Source organism: Mastigoproctus giganteus, chromosome 1 (assembly GCF_048544385.1).
Source record: "Mastigoproctus giganteus isolate SK-2022 chromosome 1, ASM4854438v1, whole genome shotgun sequence".
NCBI lineage: Eukaryota > Metazoa > Arthropoda > Arachnida > Uropygi > Thelyphonidae > Mastigoproctus > Mastigoproctus giganteus.
In genome coordinates, this window is record NC_143575.1 from 247,690,547 (window position 1) to 247,714,017 (window position 23,471).

General features: G+C 36.8%; 1 protein-coding gene across 1 annotated transcript in view; it reads right to left on the minus strand.

Moving 5' to 3' along the window:
* Positions 1-23,471, minus strand: part of LOC150091732 (uncharacterized) — a 97,485-nt gene that overhangs the window by 27,009 nt on the left and 47,005 nt on the right. Inside the window, exons 6-7 of the mRNA XM_090369500.1 lie at positions 12,639-12,809; positions 8,113-8,188 (exon numbers count right to left, since the gene is read on the minus strand). Coding sequence (XP_090225626.1) covers positions 8,113-8,188; positions 12,639-12,809 — 247 coding nt within the window. The remainder of the gene's footprint in view (positions 1-8,112; positions 8,189-12,638; positions 12,810-23,471) is intronic.

Consider the following 23,471-nt stretch of genomic DNA (forward strand, 5'->3'; position numbering starts at 1 on the left):
TAGTCAGCCAACAAATAAGACTGAATCAGAAATATTCCATACAAATATTCTGGTTTCAGTTCTTGCTGATATTGACTTTGATGTGTGCATGTTGTTCCTTGGTCAGTGAAGATGAAGACTGCATTATAATTCATTTCATCACCATTATACTTTTCATGGTACTTTTACTGAAAGGGATATGAAACGAAATAAACCATGAACTGATACTTTTCATGGAAAAGTGAATGTGACAGAATTGGAGTCATTGTCAAATAATTAGCTATACAGGAGTCTTCACTTTGTGTACTCTGATCAAATTATAATTTCTCATTTGCAACAATAAACAGTATAGAGAGGAGAAAACTGTTTTAAAAGGAAAGAATATCATCAACTGGGACTTATCTGGCACAAAAACTCCATTCTTTCATCCCTATGAACAGGCAAAAAGTATTTAATGAAGGCTTATTCATTCACTAAAAGCTATAGAGAAACAATTGCAATAAAAGAAGAATGTGATGAAATAACTTCTCTTGAAGATATGGTTGGTTTTGTAATGTGTAGATATAATATTCACTTTGTGTGCATGAACTTTTAATTCAAACAAAGCTACAAATTAATATTCTCCATCCAAATTCACCCTTCTAATGTTTAAACATCCCTCAGTATTCCTGATCCTGTCTGTTTTCAGAAATTGGAAGCACTCATTAAAGTTGATCCATCAACACCAACAGAGGGAGTATATGCTGACAGCATCAGAGTCAAGAGTAATCAAAAACTGTCAAAAAAAAAAAAAAACTAAATGCTAACAAAACCCCCTTAAAATGTAAAAATAGATGAATATTTAAATCCCTTAAGTGAAACCTTTTGTTGATTTCATACAATTAATAAAGTTGATTTACTAATGATTTTGTTCCAATCCCAACATGCAACATTTTGGATATACAGAGGGTGGACCCAGAATTTTTATTTTATTATTTTTTGCAGATTTTTAAAAATTATCTTTCTTTGGAATTTCAAGGTCAAAGCAAAATTTTGTATTTCTCTCCTTTCTTGATAATGATTTTGAAACTGGGATCGAAAAATCAAAGTTGGGCAGGATTGTTGAGGAGCTGGGTGACTGACATTTTCTGGCTAATTGCTTTAAGTATAGTGACTTTACTAAAGTATTTCAAACAGCCAATACTTCTCATATTTAGACAAAACTCAATTCCAATTCTGCTTGATTTAATGCATTAAATAAGATGAAGTGAGAAAAGAAATGAAGTAAACTAGAGTGTTGTTTCCTTAGAGGGTCATTTAATTTGACAAAGTCAGGAGCTGTAATGAGGAGCTTTCAAGGAGAGTTTATTTGAATGTTGGAAGCATTGGCTGTTTTTGAGATATACAGAAGTTGGATATCTTGTTTACTGACTTGCACATTGTAGTATAATATGAACACACCTCCACAAAAGTTAGAAATAGAGTAGTATTATTATTCATTGTACTTACTATATCTTAGTGTGGCATTTTTAATTTAAACTAAAAATCATGCCCCAGACTAGAGCAGGAAAGCAAAGGGTTAAGAAAAGTGGCAATGCTTTGGTTCAGAGGAGAACTAATGAGGGCAGTTACAAGCAGGGTCTTTATAGTACATTATTTGTGGAGCCATCTGCAGTAGGATATAATTAAGCTAAAGGGGAGATTATGTGAAATCTCAGTGTTCTGATAGGTGAATTAGAGGTTGAAGAAAAGGGCTGATATGCTTGAAAGAATTATAATTAAGACCTACAAGCAGTCAGCCACCTAACTCAACACTTGAGCCTACATTCAAGCATCAGACAACATAGCAGAATCACCAAGAGTGAGGTCACAGGTCCTACAAGAAATATATAGTGAAAAAGGATAGGTGGAATGGGACCAGGTATGGCTGCTGGAGGCCAAACTTAATGATGTTGTAGAATAGTTATTGTTTAAGGGCACAAAAGGTAATATTGTTGTACACGTTGGTACTAATAATATTAAGGACAGGCAGTCTAAGGATTTACTTAACAGGAAGATGATGATATTGAGAAAAAGCCACATGTTAAGAACGAAATTTGAAAGTTTTGTTTCAATCTGGAGCATGGCTCAGACATGATAGGAGGAAGTATGTGATGATGACTCTTGTCAATTTGATTCTAGACAGACTGTGCAAGGCTCACAGGGTAGAATTTTTCTCAGTAGGATGGGATGCAAGAATATTTGCTGATGTTATTGAGGCAGTGTTTAGGTGAGTCAGAAAATTGCTAGTTTGGGAGTGGGGATACACAGACTAATAGTTTAATGGCACTCATAAATAGATGAAATTGATCTTCGGACATGCAACATCCTAGAAAGCAAGGTGTGGAAGATTAAAAAGCCTGCTAGATGGGTGTCCTCATGGGACAGGCAAATATCTGGGCTGTGTTATGATTACTAAGAAAGAAAAAGAAAAAAAAGCACACACATACTGTTCATATACTAATGCCAGGAAAATAGTAAATAAATTTGAATAATTTGAAGTATTGGTTAAATCATAAAATCCAGTCATTTTAGGGATACCAGAAACATGGTGCCATTCTGACATAGTGGACGCAGAACTTGAATACTAAGTAGAACACATACAGAGAAAACAGACAGGTCAGCAAGTGGAGAGGAGTTGTGCTATTGGTTAAGAAGCACATGTACTAAAGGCAGTATACCCAACTGATATGGATTTCCAGGAAAATGATCTGTCAGTCAGATGTAACATAAGCACTATGAAAGCAAAAATGTGAGCAGGAGTATGCTACAAGCCAGGCAACTGATGATTATAATGAGATCTGCGGACTTACTTAACAAGAACAGATCGATGTTGAAAAAAAAAAAAGTCACAAGTTACGGTTAAATTTGTCAGCAATTGTGCCCAGACACGATAGGAGGGAGTATATGACAAGAGCCTTGTCAATCAGTTTGGCCCTGAAGAGATTGTGCAAGGCTCGTGGGGTGGAATTTTTCTCAGTGGGTCTCTGCTTGTTAACAGGAGATGCTGCTTCTATAGGGATGGAATACACTTAAATATAAAGGGTGCAAGAATACTTGCTGATGCTATTGAGGCAGTGTTGGATGAGTCAGAAAACTGCTAGTTGGGGAGGATTCACAGACAAATAGATTAACAGTAGCTGCAGTCAGAGGGGAAAGTGATTCTTGCATTGCCTCTACTGGAATGAGCAGCAGCCTGGAAAGCAAGGTGCTGGAGATTTCAAGAACTGCTGTGAGAATCATCATGGAACAAGTAAATACATGGCCATTGTTAGGTTAACTAAGAGTAAGAACATTTGCATGTACACCAATACTAGGAGCATAGTAAATAAATTTGAAGTATTGATTAAGTCATTAAATGCAGACATCGTAGGAATAGCAGAAGCATGGTGTCACTCAGATCTAAGTGATGCTGAATTTAAATACAGGGAGTATAATGTATACAAGGACAGACAGGACAGGTAGAGAGGTTATGCCCTTAGTTAAGAAGCATATTAAATCTAAGGCAGTTCATCCAGTTGACATGGGTGAAGAGTGCAATGTTGAGTCAGTTTCTTGTGATATGAGCACTGGGAAAACAAAATTGTGAGTAGGAGTGTTATAGGCCTAATTACCGTGATGAGTATACCAAACAGCTATACAGAGTAATACAGTGGGCGAACAAATCAGAATGTCTCATAATGGGGAAATTTTAATTTTCCAGATGTTGACTGGAATTGTGGGTTAGTAATAGTATTCACAGTATAATGAAAAGTTGGTTGGTTGTTAGGAGTTTTATGGTGCATCAGCATCTAAAGCTATTGTGCACCATAGTGCAACAAAGCCACAGGCCTTTACATAAGGCAATGGTCAGGTCACACCTAGAGTACTACAAACAGGTCTGGAGGCCTGATTTTATGAAGGATGAGTAGCTGCTGAAACGAATACAGAGAAGGGCAACAAGATTGGTGAGGGGAACAAAGGGGAGCTCTTACCAAGAAATGCTTTAGTTCTGCAAATTGCAGCATCTGGAGATTAGGTACCTACAAGGTACCTAAGACTGAGGTGTATAAGGCCTTGAATGGTTTTAACAAGCTCAATGCTGGTGGGATTCTTCCTCTTGCCCAGATTAATCACCTGAGGGGACAAATTCAAATTGAGGAAAGACAGTTGTAGAATAGATGTGTGGAAATTTGCCTTTAGCCAGCAAGTGGTTGATTGCTGGAACAAACTTCCATCTGTCATTGTGAAAGTTGATAGCTTAAATAAATTCAAGCAAGAACGAGAAACTTTTGGAGTGAATGGATATATGAAATGGAAAAGGGATTTTTTTTTTTTGGCTGATGCTGTATAAGCTTGCTTTCTTGCATCATATGCCACTCTAATGCTAAGCAGTTATCTTCTTAAAGTTCATGAAAAATTAACCCATACTTTTTATTGTCATTATGAATACAGCATTTTATTTTTACAATTCTTAGATATATTGGTTAGAAAAAAAATTAAAACAATTAATATTCACATACCATTTACAATAAGTAAGATAACTGTTAAATTCAATAATTTTTTTTGGACAAAGGTCTTGTATGCTAAGGGTTATGAAACAATTGTAAAGGTAGAGCATAGCCTCAGTTTAAACACAACATTGATCAAACAAGGTCTGCTACTAAGTGTATCAATATCATTGAAAACGAACTTCACAAGTTTCCTTGGTATTCCACTTTAAATAAAAAGCAACCCAATAGGAAAATACACTGCTATTTAAAATGTATGGCATTCCCAAAATCACTGTGATGACACTGCTTAATATCTTAGTGGTGGAGAGGTAGGCACCATGAGTAAATGAACTGACAATCCTGTGATGCAAAGTATCCAGAATATGTGATTTGCTCAACAGTGAAGTTTTAAAAAGCTCAATGAATACTTCCCACCAACAAATTTCCAAGTAATGTGAAACTGCAGCTGCAGTTTTTATTTAAAAAAAAAGTGTACAGGGCAATAACCAAGGCAATTTACAGAGAGGTGCTTCCACATTATAATATCAATGCATTTAGTAGCAAACCTAGTTTGCTCACTCAATGTTGTATACAAATTGAAGCCACATATGACCTATATAATTATACGAGCTAAGTTTTAGAAGGATGAGAAATCATTTGAACCCAGAAAACCAGTATTACGCAATGATGGGTTAAAATTATGAAAAGATAAATATTCATTATTGAGGTCAGCAGTTACTAACACTCAAGGTTTTGCACTGTTAATATGAGGACTAGGTACGAAAGTAATGCCTCCTAATTTTTTGCTTTCAAATGTGGCACAACAGATCATTTTGCGTGTCACTATAAGTCTCTAGTTTCACCATACTGAGTGGCACTGTGATCGGTCTCGAAAGTGCAGCACACATAGTTCAAAATGGTGGATGTTACAGATATACATATCAAGAAAGTAGTGACTGAATTTCTTATCAAGGAAGAAGTGATGCCTATCGAAATCCATATGCATCTGAAAAATGTTTATGGTGACAATACTGTAGATGTGAGTACAGTTAGAAGTTGGGTAAGGCATTTTAAGAGTGGGGAAAGTGACATTGTTGACAAGCCAGTAGCATTGGTGACAACAGATAAGAGCCAGATTGATCTGCTGATCAAAGACCGCAGCATCACAACATGCAAATTGTGAGATGCAGTAGGTATAGGGAAACTCATGCTATGATAACTATCACGAAGGAACTGGGGTACATTAAAGTTTTCACCAGGTTTCACCAGAGAGGTTTTCTTTGACGCACAGTCACAGGTGATGAAACCTGGGTCCACCATTATGACCCTGAAATGAAGAGAGTCTGTGGAGTGACACCATCAAAATTTACCGCACAAGAAGTTCACAGCCTTCTGTCGGTAAAGTCGTGGTGACAGTGTTTTGGGAGAAAGATGGGGTCTTGCTTGTGGACTCCTTGTGACACTGCAATCAACTCAGATCAATATGTGAAAAAGTTGAGAGCCCACATCCGTAGAGTTTGACTGGAAACCTTAATGAGGTTCTTGTTCTCAATGGCAATGCACGAACCCACACCAGTCTGTGCATAATACAGGCCATTGCAAAACTGGGAAGCACTGTTCTTCCTTACCCTTCTCATGACCAGGATCTTGCATCCTCTGACTATCACCTCTTCACCCCACTGAAGGATGCACTCTGTGGAACCCATTTTGTGGACGACGACCAGCTCAAGCACAGTGTTCACGAAACCCTCTGGAGCAAGAGTAAGGACTTTTACAAGATTGGAATACAGTGTCTGACATAGAGATGGTGGAAGTGCATTGAAAATGATGGTGACTTTGTGGTAAAAGTGTTTATTAATGATTGAGGATTAACTGATATAAAAGGCACAGTTGTAGGAATTAAATTTTCTGAGGAAAAAAAGTAGGAGGCATTATTTTCGTACCGTTCCTCATATGCTTAAATTGTGGAGGGGTGGGGGAGATGTGGACAGCTACCAGTGGTATGTAACCAACAATTAGATATCTACTAACAGCTGGTTAATGTACTGGTTGAATACCATTTCACGGTGGGCATTAATACTCAAGTATTTTATTCACATTGCTTACTTCACAAAGCCATTTACATTGATCCTCTTAGTGGAGTTAAATAGCATGAAAACATAACCTGGTTATAGAATATGTGCATCACACTCATTTTGTAACCATGTTTTTTTAAAATCATTTAGCTGTATTGAAGGCATATACGAGGGGAAGGGGGTACCAAAAAGTTCATACTCTGACCTAGATAAAACATCAGTAGGAAGATGCCGTTTTTAATATAAGTTGTCTACATATTCATTAACTAACATGTGAAATTTCATCCCGTAGGTGATCGCACACCAGAGGTGGAGCCCAGAATCTGAGGAAGGACGCTATGGTTGACAGAGTGGAGTATTGAGCAATGATCAAGTTCCGGCATTTGCAGGGCAAGAAAGCTCAGGAAATTGATGAAGAAATGAAAGCTGTGTATGGGCAGAATTGTCCATCCTATGATACTGTAAAAAAAGTGGAAACGGGAGTTCCAATGTGGTTGTACAATTGTCTTTGACAAGCCAAGAGAAGGCCATCAACATTCACAGACAGTGAGACGGTTGCAAGATTGAGCAGCTGGTGCCGAGTTACAGATGTGTGACAATTAATTTCATTGCAAATATAGTGGGAATTAGTTATGGGTCTGCCCACAGCATTTTGCATTACCATCTGTACATGCCTAAGGTCTCTGCATGATGCTGACACCTTTGCAGAAGCAATGTCGAATGCAATGTTCTCGCCAACTATTGGATTTGTGTAATGTGGATGATCAAAAAAACGAGAATTTTTTTTGATCAGTTGGTGACAGATGACGAATGGATCATACTGGGTGTACCAGTATGATCCAGAAGCACACCTCCTCCCCATCTCCCAAAAAGGCAAAGACCACTCCATCTGCGAAGAAGATGATGATGTCTGTATTTTGGGACAGAAAAAAACAGAGGTTATCCTGACAGATTACCTACCTTGTGATTCCACACTTACCAGAGAATACTACAGAAATCTTTTGAAAAACTTATGCAATGCTTTGAAGGTGAAACAGTGTGGAATGTTAACCAAAGGTGTCCGTCTTCTGTCAGACAATGCACCGGCTCACACAGCTGTTGCCACCACCAACTTTGTTGCCCAGTGTGGCTTGGAACTACTGTCCTATTCTCCTGATCTAGCACCATCAGACTTCTTGATTCAAGAAATGAAGAAGCCATTGTGTGGACGCCACTTTGATTAGTCTCAGGAAGTCAATGAAGTGGAATCATGGTTTCAGGCAAAAAGTGTAGACATCTATGATCAAAGCATTAAACAACTGATCCACAGATGGGAGAAACGTGTTACTATACATGTAGAGTACATAAAAAAGGATTAAAGTTCCTGTGAAGTCTCACCTGTCTAGAGCTATTATTTCCAAGTAAGGGTACCAACTTTTTGATACCCCCTCATATAACCAGAGTAGTAAAGAAAGCAGGTGAATAATTTTTTCATAAGTTATGTTACAACTAACTGGACAACAAGGAAGCAGAAAAAATGCTAAAGCATTTTATATATTTTATACTTCTGCATATTTATCAAAACATACCTTGGTTCCTAATTCCACATCTCCTGTAACTGCAACTATCTCCACATTACTACCATCTACCAAACTTCCAACTGTCCTATTATATAAAGTTTACACAAAAGGAAATAAAATAAGATTTTAATTAAATCAATTATAATAAAAAAAAAAGATATTAATAATGTTAAGAAAATGCTAATTTACTATGTGAATTAATATTTTAAGTAGATTTTGTGTTAAAGTGGGCTAACACTTGATAAGAATGTATTTTTGCATATAAATACAAAAACTTTTGATTCTGTTTACTTCTGTCATTATATTCACCTACATGAATCGCCTAAATATGGCCTCAAGTAATGGATAGTTGGAGTACATATTAGTATAAGTAGTGGCAAATGATGCAAGAAAGCAAGTTTTATACAGCATCAGAGGAGAAGAAAAAAAAAAAACTTCCCATATCACCTCTTCATCCCTTCTAATAGCTTTAGTTTTTCCTTGAATTAAAATTTCATTCAAACTACCCAATTTCACAAACTTCAGCTGGAAGTCAGTTCCAAAAATCAACTAACCACTGGCTGAAGGCAAACTTTCACAAATCTATCTTGCAACAATCCTTCAAGTTGAATTAATTCCCCCCCTCATGTGTAGTCTCAGCAAGAGGAAGGATGCCATCAGCACTGAGCTTACTCAATCCATTCAAAGCCCTGCCTAGAATCTAGAGAGGGCAATTTGCAGAACTGAAGCCTTGCCTGATAAGAGCACTCTTTTGTTCCCCTTATTAATCTCACTGCTCTTCTCTGCACTCATTCCAACAGATCCACATCTTCCCTGAAATGAAACTTCCAGACCAGTATGCAATATACTAAAGATGTGGTCTAACCATTGCTGTATACAATAGGATAATCACCTCCCTATTTCTGTTGGCAAAATTCCTCTGTATAATTGACAAAACCCCATGAGCTGTCCTACTAGCCCATCTGCACTGCACAGAGAACATGTCTACACTGCACAATTACATCCAGGTCTTTTTCTCCACTACACTGAGTATAGTACCACACAGTTGGTACACAAATCTGAGTTTACTGCTACCCATAAGCAGTACCTTGCATTTGTCAATGCTAAAAACTTTGTTTCCTACTTTTCAGTCCATTTGCCTAATTTTTCTAGATCTTTATGCAGTAACATACCTGATTACTGCCATTAACCACCTGCCAACCTTCATATCATCTGAAAAATTATACATTAAGCCTAATATGCCTTCTTCAATATTAAAAATAAATATAAACGAAAACACTGGGTTCAGCCATGGGGAACTCCACTAACATTATTCCAAGAAGAGCAGTGCCCATTTATAACTACTCCTTTGTCTTCTCCCATTCTTCCATCCCTTTATATGCCACAGTAACTTACTCTTAATGCAACACCAGTAACTTACTCTTAATGCAACACCACTCCTATCTGCATAGCAGCCTTTTATGTGAACAGAATCAAAAACTTTTCTGAAATGAAAGTGTGTAATGCCAAAATAATTTTTTGTCCAGTTCCTTTGTTACAGCATCACAGTATCCAGATTGATCAGTGAATTTATATTCATGAATTTTATTTAAACTTTGCTGTGCAGAATGTGCAGTGTTCCTTAAAATTACATTTAAAAAAAAAAAAAAAAAAATCAGCACAGGCTTTATGTTTTGCTACAAGACTTTGTCAATGAGAAAGTTTCACTGACAAAGTCCCATGTGCCCCCCTGACTCCCAGTATCCTTCTTCCTATAGGTAGGTTAATACTTGATATCATCAAAGCTTCTCCAGATCTGCTTCCTATATACTTTGCTTCCACAATATTGAAATGCATCAATTTTAAACTTATTGAACATACGTGAATGTTTATATCTGCAATTTCTGTGGAATGAAGTCCAGTTTGTGTAGAGAATTCCTCTTCAGATGGTAAAGGAGTTACCAGAGATATTTAGCAATTTCAAGATCCAGTAGTCTTGACTATAAGAGGGTTTCAGTAAAAATGGGTACAGATGCCCAGATCAGTGATGCACATAAAGTAATTGGTGTTGGATTCCAATGCACATACTGAACCAGTAATTTACTGACTACATACCCCTTCAAATTCTTGAGAGATGGCCTATGTTGCTACAAGTATTTGTATATATGATCCTGAAGTATTGCTTAAAAGTTGGGTCCATTGTCCCAGATATTGTCTGTTTCTTGGATAAAGAGCATGCAGCCCTCACCAAAGATTTACTAACTAAGCCATGGTGTAAGAAATCACAAAAGTTCCTCCTATCCAATGGAACCTAGCCTATTTCCATATGGGGTGGTAGAATAGCAGTAACTACTGTGCTAGCAGCTGTCTTCCTCTAAGGTATTGTAAGGACTCTCCCCATTCCTGATTCTGGTCCTCTCTCAATATCTACTACTGTGTCTTGTTGATCAGGTCCATCTGCTTTCAACTGTTTACATCAATCATATAGTCCTGCTGCTGTTGCTAACATTATGATAGACTACAATGACTTTCTCAACTTGCACTTCAGTCAGAATGTCTGCAGCTTAAAGAATAACTATGTTATCTTGAAACTCTTCTTCTTTCCTGTAACTTCCATATCTGTTGTCTTACTGAAACCTGGTTTAGGACAATATGTGTGTATGTGTGTTATGGGGGTTTAGGGGCACATAGGCTGCTGAGGCTATAGTGCACCTAGGACAATATGTACATTCCTCCTAGCTTAGAAGAACAGGTTTTTATAGATTTGATTGACTGGCTCATCCAACGTCGTCATTTGAAAATCAGCACTTATTTTTGGTGACTTTAGTCTTCCTTTGACTTCCTATGAATACATTCATAAATGCTTCAATATTTCAGAGATATTTTGTAAAAAGATATTATTTTGGCTCTTTCTCCCCTAAATTCCTCAATATTCCAGCAGCTTTTGATCTTAATGTCTTACCTTGGGATATACTTTCTTCTTGTCCCCTTGACCTTGGATTTGCTCTGGTCTCAAAATGGTTGCTGCACATGCTTCCTCCAAGGTGACCCACATCAGATCAATTTCCAAATGCTGGTGGGATATGGAACTGGGTGCTGCCTTTTCTCTTAAGCAGAAGTGCTTTAATTATTTCCAAGCCATTTAATTATTTCTCTCACTGCTTAAATTATTTCCAAGATTCATTCTTCCTCTTCTAACTTCACAAATATTGCTTCCTCCTTTCTCCGACATTCATTATGGAAACAAGGGTGTCTCCACCATTGCTAATCTTTTGGAAACTATTTTTCTTGTATCTTCAAGGGTCAATTTGACCTTGTTTACCTTGATTTATCCTCTGCATTTGATGCTGTTTACCCAACAGTGCTTCTGATGGGTAAACAGTTCTGATGGTATCTACTGGAGAAATTTTACAAGGGAATTTTCTAATTTCAAGAATTAAAGAGTTCATTCATTCAAGAATCCCTCCATAGAACTCTTACAGAGTAACAATTCCTTGCTAATTAAAGAAGTGTCTGCTGGAATTCCATGGAGTGATACTCTTTCTGCATATTAATGCTATTGCTGTGATTACCGCTATTGTTAATGGTAATCACATTTTAACGCTATTGCTGTGATTACCAACTATTTTAGCCTGTTTGGCTTTTGTACTTGGCAGAATATCGGCTACTAAACATGGTCTAACCTAAAAACTGGCAATGAACACACCATCTCCGAATGAAAATGGGTTCCACTCAAGAAGTTACTTTACAGGCAGTAAAGTCTTTTACAGGCAGTTTCCAAACTCTTCTCAAATGCTTGGCAGCCTCCTTCTATTTGGGATATGGTTGGTTGGTACATTTTCCCTCCCCCAGGAGTACTAGACAAAAGCCATCTTTAATTCCTCTCTCCAATCAAATCTTTTCTCTTGAGAGGGCTTTTTCATAACTATTGAACATTTTATTCAGCAGCTCAGTGTTGATGTATATTTATTCTTTATAGACCAGTATCAAAAACTTTCCAGGAAACTTTACGGAAACTGTTGATGCCATCCTTTCTGCTAACCTGTAGGGTGTGTGTGTGTGTGTGTGTGTGTTATTATTATTATTATATATGACTCTTGACATAAATAAGATTCATTTGTTATAAATTATGTATCATTGGTATCTGATGTAAACCTTTCTAGTCTTGGCCGTATTAGATATGTTGGTTCCATTCAATTATGCATTTCCCTGGTGCAATGAATAAACAGGTATTTATTTAGTGGTGTACAACAAATCTAGTGGTTTTCTTGCTAGTGACAACAAACGTTATAAACTACAATCCACGATCCGGAAAAATATGAAAAGAAGCTTGACTGCTTCTAAGTCTATGAATTTCTACACATTTGTCTGAAATTACGTTATTACATTGTTTAAGAATGTTTTTTCACGATTATATATTAGTTACCAGTGTAATATGCTTAAATTATAACAGAAGCACAGCAAGATCTTCAGCCATAAATCACAAATCTAAATGCTTTATATGTTAAATTACTGTAAATAAAAAAAGGTAACAAAGCTTCAACTAAGCAGAATACCTGAAAGGTAAAAAGCCATCATCATCTAAAATAATTTTCCATTTTTCTGAGTATTTATTGTATTTTGTTCTTGACAACATCACCATACTGTGACCATCCCAAAACAAGAGATTATTTCCTTCAGGAAGAGGAACCAGTTGTAACTTAACAATAGGTGATGGATGCTGCAAGCTACAATGAAAAATATAGTGAAAATTAATGATTCAAAACTAAGAATAACATTTTGATAAATTTACAAAATTTATTGCTAATTTAGTTTTGTTACTTTTTTTTAATATACACATTTATAACTTTGTAACAACATTTGCACTGAAACTAACTTAAGAATAGCTACTTCATTCAATAGAATGAACAAGAAACAGTACCAATTGATACTTTCTACATCACACAGTAGAAACTGAAGTAACTTATTCTTTAGCAATTTTCTGGTGCATCACATGACCAAAGATCTCCTATACAGCAAGATACTGATCATAAGTCCATGCTGGCCACATATGTTGAAGATTGTAGCATACTGTATCTGTACAAGTATATTCAGAGGACAATTTGCACATTGTATGAGCTAAAACCCCCACAATACCTGGTGAGGAAAAAGAATACTCCCTTTGCCCAAAATTGGCATGATTAAAGAAGCCTACTGAAACTGTTAATCAGGATTTGAACCTAAATCCTTTTCACACAGATAAAGTGGTGAAACTACTACACCATTACAGAGAATAACTATAACTTATAGAGTGGTGGTATAGCGAAGCCATGCACTTATTAAGGTAACAACAAATTGTTTCTTTCTTTTTTTTTTTTTTTTTTTATAATTGTAATCCCAAATATGAACAGGTACTGACTGCGCGGATTATTCATGTTCTGAGTTTAATGAGTTTGGAATTGAACTGCATTTAAGTTTTAAAATTCTGATTTGACTTTTGGCAATTACATCATTCTAATGCTTAGCAGGAAACTTTAAGGAAAATAAGAATAAATTAATATTTTTTAAGCAGTCAAAATAAGAATAAATTAATATTTTTAAGCAGTTAAGTACAGTGTATTTTTACAAATTAAAAAAAATTCTACAAAGAAGCTCATTACACAGAAGTGGCCCCAAGTGGAAAAATGACTCATGCAAGTCTTATATGGGTCTGGTGAACTTGTGAAATTATTAATAATTTGTTTACAACTTTTGCAATCTTTAGTGTGGGCAGAAAAAGCAAAGATCTGGATACAACCAATTGTGATATGTTATAGTCTTATGTTGAACAGCCATAGCAAATTTATTGGAAAACCATGGTTTAGATAGAGGATGTGAGTTTAGGGTGAATAATGAATAAAGGACTTCCTCCTTAAAATAATTTCATTGCCACATCTGTTCTAATATTATGGATAGAAAATTTAAGAGTAGTCCAACGAAGAAAGATGAACATAAATCATGCCATTTTACATTCTTGTGACATTAAACACCACAAGACTCAGCTGGTGAACAGATAATCACAAAGTTGTGGTCTGAGTTGTCTGGAAAACAACTAATAGTACTGTATACTTTCAAAGGTTGTGCTGAGGAAAAGATCAAGATTGTTAGGTATACAATAAGTACTGTCTGGTATTCTAGTAGTTAATGAAAGTAAATGAACAATGTAAGGGTGATAATAAAATTCTCAGCATCTCTACCAGCTGGGCACATAAACCAAGGAAACTGAAGCTAGCTGAAGTTGTGGACAGAAAAAAATTATCAGTGAAAATTATTTCACTGTTTCACTGTTTAGCATTAGCATATGATGCAAGAAAGCAAGCTTATACAAGATAAAAAATAAATAAAAAAAATAAATAAATAAAAAAAAAAAAAAACATTTCCCATTTTAACTATACATTCCCTCCAAATGTTTGTCTTAATTCTTCCTTGAATTTATTTATTCAAGATTAAGCTATCAACTTCCACAATGATGGATGGAAGTTTGTTCCAGCAATCAACCATTCACTGAATAAAGGCAAATTTCTGCATATCTATTCTGCAACTGCCTTTACTCAATTTGAATTTATTACCCTATCAAGTGCATGGATCTGAGCAAGAATCCCATCGGCACTGAGCATGCACAAACCATTGAAAGCCTTCAATGCCTCAAATCAGATCACCTTGCAGGTGCCTAGTCTCCAGAAACTGCAATTTACAGAACTCAAGGCTTTCTTAGTAAGAACACCCCTTTGTTCCCTCGCCAATCCCATTGCCCTTCTCTGTACTTGTTCCAGTAGCTCAATCCTAAAATGAGGGCCCCCCCCCCCCCAGACCTGTATGCAGTACTCAATGTGTAGCCTAACCATTGCCTTATACAAAGGGATAATCAACGTATCACCCCCCTGCTAGTAAAATTTCTGTATATCAATGACAAATGCCACGAGCTGTCCTGGCAGCCTGTCTAATCAGAAAACTTCACATATGACTGTGCAATTACCCCAAGTCTTTTTTGATCCTCCACTACCCTGAGTGTAGTACCACACAGTTGATAGGTTACTCTCAGGTTACTGCTACCAATATGCAGTACTTTTCATTTGTCAATTATAAACTTTAGTTGCCACTTCTCGACCCATCTGCCTAACTTTTATAGATCCTGTTGCACTGGCATTATCAACCCTGACAAACTTTGTATCATCTGAAAACTTTTAAGGATTTACTTATTTCCTTTGCTACCTCCCTTAATATAATTGGATAGATCCAGTCCACTTCTTATGTTTAACTTGAACAATTTCTCTCCTACTTCCATTTCAGTTATTACAAAATTATTTGGCTCCCTGTTAGAGTTTGATAAACTTCTGGCCTTCACTTCCCTAGAGAATTCCTCACGTGAGAATTTAGATACAAAATACTCATTCCGTTTGTCAGCTACCTGAGCAGGATTATCAACAGTTGAACCACTGATCTCAAGTGGACCAATCTGATTCATCCCCTTCTTTCTAGAGTTTATATAAGTAAAGAAGACTTTGCTGCTTCTTTGCATTCTTTGCCACAGATTTCTCAATCTGTCTTTGCTTGCCTAACCTCCTTTGTGACTTGATTAGAGACTAGGTTATATCTACCATAGGCTTCTTGTGTCGCCTGATAATTTATATACATTCCATGCATTTTTCTTCTCTGCCACGAGTCTCATTAGTTCATTTGACATCCATTTAGGCCTAAACCTTAAACAGTATTTCTTAGTTGGTATGAAAAGCCTAGAGGTTTCCATGAATGGTTCCCATTTAGAATTTGCCATTGGTAACATCAGTCAGTCCCACTGTATAGAATTTAAAAACTGACAGACCACTGTAGTCACCTTTACGAAAGCAAAAACCCTTCCCTTTACTCCTGATGGTAATTACATCTTTAAGTAAATCCCACATAAATACACTGATCACTGACACATAGTGGTTCCTTTAATCAGCAAATTCTTAATGCATGAATAATTACTTCTTGTAATCAGATCACGAGTATTACTTCCTCTGGTTGCCTCTTGAACATGCTGATGTAAAAACCATGTCATCCAAGAAATCCACAAAAGTCTTGCTAGTGTGCGAGTGACCAATCCACAAGTTCCAGTCAGTATCTGGAAAGTTAAAATCTCCCATTATGAGGCATTCTGATTTACTGGCCCACTATTTCTCTTTACAGTTGTTCACTGTGCTCATGAGGGTCATTAGGTGTTTTTGCTTTCCCAGTGCTTATGTCACACCAAACTGACTCAACATTGCTGGCCACCCCTTGTCAACTGGATGCACTGCTTTTGTGTTAACTAACAGCATAACCCTTCCTCCCTTCTTATCCTCTTTGTCCTTTCTATACACATTGTACTCTCCATATTCAAATTCTGCATTCCTTATATCTGTGATACCACGTCTCTGATATCCCAACAATGTCAGCATTTGATGTCTTGACCAGCACTTCAAATTCATCAATTTTATTTACTATGCTCCTAGTACCGGTGTACATGCAATTATACATGCACTGGTTCTTACTCTTAGTTACTCTAACACAGCCCATGTATTTACTTGTTCCACGATGACTCCTGGCAGTCCTTGAAATGCCTGGCACCTTGCTTTCCAGGCTGCTGTTTATTCCAAGAGAAGCAGTGCAAAAATCACTTTCAACTCTGCATGTAGCTATTTTTAATCTATTAATCTGTGTATCCCCCTCAAGATAGCAGTTTTCTAACCCAACTAACACTGCCTCGATAGCATCAGCAAATATTCTTGCAAATTATAGTGAAAAAAGTCACGTTTAAAACAAAGGAAGTAAAAAAAAAAAAGTTCTGAATTACTGCAGAGGTAAAAATGATAGAGGCAACAACAAACAAAAAAAGATAACTTAAAACAGTGTAGATTAAAAAAAAGTGGAGATTCCAGTTTAGTATACTCTGGCAAGGAATAACAGAGCAGATACATGCATGGATATACACCTCTATAACAAGAATCAGAGTAGACACATGAAATGAGTGGTGGTTGAGGCAACTAATAATTGATATTCTATTAGAAAAAGTGTACAAGACTTGTCAGATTGTAAAGGGAAAATGAGCACAGCAAAGCTTTCAGTTGAAACCATCTATATCTGTGAAATTAATTTAGGAAATTTTTGGGAGGTTTTTTATTATTTTTTTTTATTTTATAGATACCTGATCCATTAGTTTATGATGAATTGAAGTACATGAGGCAAAGTTTCATGAGTGATGTAGATACTTTTAATTGAATCATGGAGAAGTGCACAGATCTTTGGATTACCGAGACTGGGACTGAAGGGAGAAACTGCAAAATAAGCACTTGCTGCTTGCTCATACTGCTCAGGTTATCACACATCAGTTGTCAGTTACAGTGTGCATGTTGTTACTTGCATTGTAATAATGGTACACTCATTACGACTAATTTTAATAAAATGCCATAACAGAAATAATGCAAGGAAGGAAGCTTATACAGCAATAGCAAAAAAAAAAAAAAAAAAAAAAACCACCCTAGCCACCTTATCTAATAATGTCTATTGCTACCTTAAAATTATTCAAACTATGAATTACACAATACCAGATGGTAGTTCGCTCCAACAATGAATTATGCTTTAGCTGAAAGCAAATTTTTGCATATCTATTCTGTAGCCCAACTTTTTCAATTTAAGTTCACTTCCCCTTGTGTGTGCGTGCGTGTTGTTCAAGAGATAGTTAGAATACGATCACTAAGTTTATTCAATCCATTTTAAATGCCTTAAATACTTCAAACGGATCTCTCCTCACAAATGTTTAGTTTCTAAGCACTGCAATTTCCCCCAAGGCAGAATGCACTGGTCCCAAAGGACCCAGTTGTTGTCAGTGAGTCTATTGTTAGGGAAATGGGGAACATATTGTGCAAAAAGGATAGGTGGAACAGGACCAGGATATGTCTGCCAGGGGAAAAGGTTGATTATGTTGTAGAGCAGATATATAATCTGCTAAGCAAAAGGTGATATTGTTGTACACGTTGGCACTAGTGATATTAAGAGTAGAAGACCGGTGGAATTACTTAACAAGTACAGGTCACTGTTGAAAAAAATCAGTGAATTAGGGTTGAATTTGAAAGTGTCTGCAATTGTGCCCAGACACGATAGGAGGGAGTATATGATGAGAGTTGTCAATCAATTCGGCCCTGGAGAGACTGTGCAAGGCTCAATGGGTAGAATTTTTCTAAGCCTGGTCTGTGGTTCTACAGGGATGGGATACACTTCAATAGAAAGGGTGCAAGAATATTTGCTGATGCTATCGAGGCAGAGTTAGGTGGGTCGGAAAACTGTTAGCTTGGGGGGGGGGGGGGAGAACACTGACTAATAGCAGCCACTGGCAGAGGTGAAAGTGATTCTTGCACTGCTTCTATTGAAATGAGCAGAAGCCTGGAAAACAAGGTGCGGGGAGATTCCAGACTGCTGGGATTCATTGCAGAACAAGTAAATACATGGGCTATGTTAGGGTAGCTAAGAATAGAAACAGGTGCATGTATACTTGTGTGTACACCAATGCTAGGAGTTTGGTAAATAAATTTGGTGATTTTGAGGTGTTGGTCAAAACTTCAAAGGCAGATATTGTTGGGATAACAGAGACGTGATGTCACACAGATATAAGGAATGCAGAATTGGAATTTGAGGAGTACAATGTGTACAGGAAGGATAGAAAGGGAGAAGAGGTTATGCTATTGGTTAAGAAACACAAAATCCAAGTACGGCCAGTCAACATGGCTGGACAGTGCAGTGTAGAGTCAGTTTCGTGTGACCTAAGCACTGGGAAAGCAAATTTGAGATTAGGAGTGTGTTTTAAGCCTAATGAATCTGATGAGTATAATAAACAACTGTACAGAGAAATACAGTGGGCCAGTAAATCAGTGTCTTATAATGGGAGATTTTAATTTCCCAGATATTAACTGGAATTTGTGGGTTGGTCGCTCAAACACTAGCAAGGCTTTTGTGGATGATTGTTTTCTACAGCAGCATATTCGGGAGACAAGTATAGGGAGTAATACTCTTGATCTGATTATCAGTAGTGATTCTTCATGCATTAAGAATCTGCAGATAAAGGAACCACTAGTTGGCAATGACCACAGTGTGCTGAAGTGGGATTTACTCAAAGAGGTAACTACCATCAGGGGTAAAGGGAAGAGTTTTTGCTTTTGTAAATATGACTACAGTGGTCTGAGTCAGTATTTAAATTCTATGCAGTGGAACCAACTGTTGACGTTACCAACAGAAAATTCAAAATGGAAAGCATTCAAAGAATTAATCTTGGAAGCTACTAGGCATTTCATACCAACAAAGAAATATTGTTCAAGATTTAAGCCTAAATGGATGTCAGTCAGATGAACTAATTAGACATGTGGTAGAGAAGAAAAATGTATGGGATACATATAAATTAACAGGTGACACGGAAGCCTATGATAGATATAAGCTGGTTTGTAACCATGTCACAAATGAGATTAGGCAGGCAAAGGAAGATTGTGAGGAATCTTTGGTAAAGGATGCAAAGAAAAACAGCAAAGAGTTCTTTACTTATGTAAATAAACTCTAGAAGGAAGGGTCAGATTGGTCTACTTCAGTGGTTTTCAACCAGGGTGCTGCAACAACATTCCAGGGGTGCCACGTAATTTGGGTTTAAGTTATTATACTTATTATTTTTTTAAACGTATATGTTTATTTCATTATAAAAAGGTGTACAGTATCTTTTTAATTTTCTGATGATCTATAATTGATGTTTACTTAGTACCTCTATATAAAGAATAAAATGATTATATAGTGTATACATATAATTTGTATTATGGAATGTAATTTTTATAATTATATTATTGTAAAAACTATCATATATATATATATATATATATATATATATATATATATATATATATATATATATTGTTTGTTATTTTGGTTTTTAGGAGCATTAGCAACTAAGGCCATATTGCTCCGGGATATGCGGTGCTGCGCATATATATATATATATATATATATATATATATATATATATATATATATATATATATATATATGCGCAGAGAGAGAGAGAGAGAGAGAGAGAGAGAGAGAGAGAGAGAGAGAGAATCGGATCTTACAGGCAGAAAATTGAGTAGGGGTGCCGCAAAATAAAATAAATTACTTAGGGGTGCCGTTATTAAAAAATGGTTAACAAACCATTTTTTAATAACGAACCATTTATTAAAAAATTGCTAACGAACTACATGAATATTTTGCACAAACGTTTACATATGCAGAGTTATCCAGGGAGGGGAATGCCAGAGGTGTATTAAACAGGCAGTAAGCTAGATAATCTTGTAATAACTGAGAGTAAAGTGGAGGAGAAATTGTCGAAGATAAACATAAGAAAGACTCCTTGGGTAGTAGTAGTAGTGGCATGTGATGCAAGAAAGCAAGTGTATGAGCTTATGCAGTATCATCCAAAAAAAAAAAAAAAAAAAAAAATTACAAAACAATCCCATCTAAATGTTTGTCCAGTTCCTCCTTAAATTTATTTAACCTATCAACTTTCACAACAGATGAAAGTTTCTTCCAGCAATTAACCACCCACTGGCTAAAGGCAAATTTCCGCATATCTATTCTACATCTGTCCTTCCTCAATTTATGCCCCCTTAGGTTCATAATCTGAACAAGTGGAAAAATCCCATCAGAATTCAGCATGCTCAACCCCATTCAAGGCCTTATACACCTAAATCAGATCATCTCGCAGGTGCCTAGTCTCCAGCTGCTGCAATTTGCAGAACTTAAGCCTCTCCTGGTAAGAGAATCACTTCATTCCCCTTCTCCGTACACACTCAAGAAATTCTATTTGCTTCCTAAAATCAGGCCTCAAGACCTGCACGCAGTACTCAAGGAATGGCCTGACCATTGCCTTATACAGAGGGACAATCACCTCCTTTTCCCTGCTAGCAAAATTCCTGTATATCATTGACAACACCCCATGACCTGCCCTGGCAGCCTGTTTGCATTGCTCAGAAAACTTCATATCTGACTGCATAATTACTCCCAGGTCTTTTTCATTTTCTACCACCTTAAGTGTAGTACCACACAGTTGGTACGTTTCTCTGGGGTTACTTCTACCCATATGCAGTACTTTGCATTTTTCAATGTTACTTCAGTTGCCACTTCTCAGCTCATCTGCCCAAATTATCTAGATCCTGTTACAGTAACACACTGCCATTATTGTCATTAACAACCCTACCAACCTTTTTATCATTTGAAAACATTGATACTAAGCCTGATATACCTTCATCAATATCATTGATAAATATACCAAAACAACAGTGGACTGAACACTGAACCCTGTGGGACTCCACCAATAACATTAGTCCACGAAGAGCAGCACCCATTGATTACCACCCTCTGTCTTCTCCTACTCAACCATCCTTTTATCCATTGTAGCAACTTACCCTTAATACCATTCTGCTCCAATTTGTACAGTAGTCTTCATGCGCAACAGTGTCAAAAGCTTTCCTGAAATCCAAGTATATGATATCAAAATTATTTTTTGCATCCAGTTCCTTTGTAACCACATCATAATAACCAATCAAATTTGTCAGACAAAACTTTCCCTTAACAAACCCATACTGTGTCTGAATTATTGCTGCAGTCTTGTTAGATGATCCTGCAATGCATCTTTAACCAGTGACTCCATAACTTTACCCGGAACAGAAGTTAAACTAACTGGTCTGTAATTACTCATGTTACCCTTTGATCCCCCTTTGTGAATTGGGGATACATTTCCACATCTCCAGTCTGTGGGGACCTCGCCCGAGTCCAAGGATTCTCTCATAATTATGGCTAAAGGTTTTCTTACTTCCTTTGCCACCACCTTTAATATAACCGGATAGATCCCATGCCTTTCTTATGTTTAACTTCAACAATTTCTCCTCCACTTTGTTCTCAGTTATTACAAAATCATTAAGCACCCTGTGACAATTTGATAACCTTGTGGCATTTTCAAACCTTAACTCGTAGTGAATGTAGAGGCAAAATACTCATTCAGTTTGTTTGCTATCTGAGCAGGATCATCAACAGTCGAACCATCGATATCAAGTGGACCAATCAGATTCATCCCCTTCCTTTTAGAGTTTATATAAGTAAAGAAATCCTTGCTGTTTTTCTTGGCATCCTTTTTCAAAGATTTCTCGTAATCTGCCTTTGCCTGCCTAACTTCCTTTGTGACTTGATTACAGACTAGCTTATTTTTATCATAGGCTTCTGTGTTGCCTGATAATTTATATGCAGGCCCATGCAGTTTTCTTCTCTGCCAGGAGTATCATTAGTTAATTTGACAACCATTTACGCTTGAACCTTGAACAATATTTCTTAATAGGTATGAAACATTTATTAGCTTCCACTATTAATTCCTTGAATGCTTCCCACTTAAAATTTGCCGTTGGTGACATCATCAGTTCGTCCCACTGTACAGAATTTAAAACCTGTCTGAGACCACTGTAATCACCTTTACAGAAGCAAAAACCCTTCCTTTACCCCTGATGGAATTATATCTTTAAGTAAATCCCACATCAGTACTGATCACTGCCACTATTGGTTCCTTTATCTGCAAATTATTAATACATGAATGATCACTGCTGATAACCAGATCAAGAGTATTACCCTCTCTGGTTGCCTCTCGAACATGCTGTTGCAGAAAACAATCTGCAGCAGCAGGGTGGATGGAATCTATCTAGTTATATTAAAAGAAGCAGCAAAGGAAGTAAGCAAACCCTTAGCCATAATTATGACAGCTTCCTTGGACTCAGGGGAGATACCCATGGACTGGAGATGTTCAATTGTAAAACCAATCCCCAAACGAGGATCAAAGGGAGATACAGGTAATTACAGACTAGTTAGTTTAACTTCTGTTCCAGAGAAATTAATGGAGGTGCTGGTCAAAGCATTGCAGGATCATCTAGACAAGACTTCATTTATAGCTCAGACACAGCGTGGGTTTGTTAAAGGGAAGTCTTGTATGACCAATTTGATTGGATACTATGATGTGGTCACAAAAGAACTGGATGCAAAGAATAATTTTTATATCACATATTTGGCTCTTAGAAAGGCTTTTGATACTGTTGCACAAATTAGAGCAGTGTGGCATTAAAGGCAAATTGCTGCTATGGATAAAGGGATGGTTGAGTTGGAGAAGGCAGTCGTAATCAATGGACACTGCTCTTTGTAGACTAATGTTACTAGTGAAGTCCCCCAGTGTTCAGTATTGGGTCCATTGTTGTTTTCTGTATTTATTAATGATATTGATGATGGTATATCAGGCTTAAGGAATGTCCAAGTTTGCATACGATACAAAGGTCAGCAGGGTTGTTAATGACGCTACGCTGCTG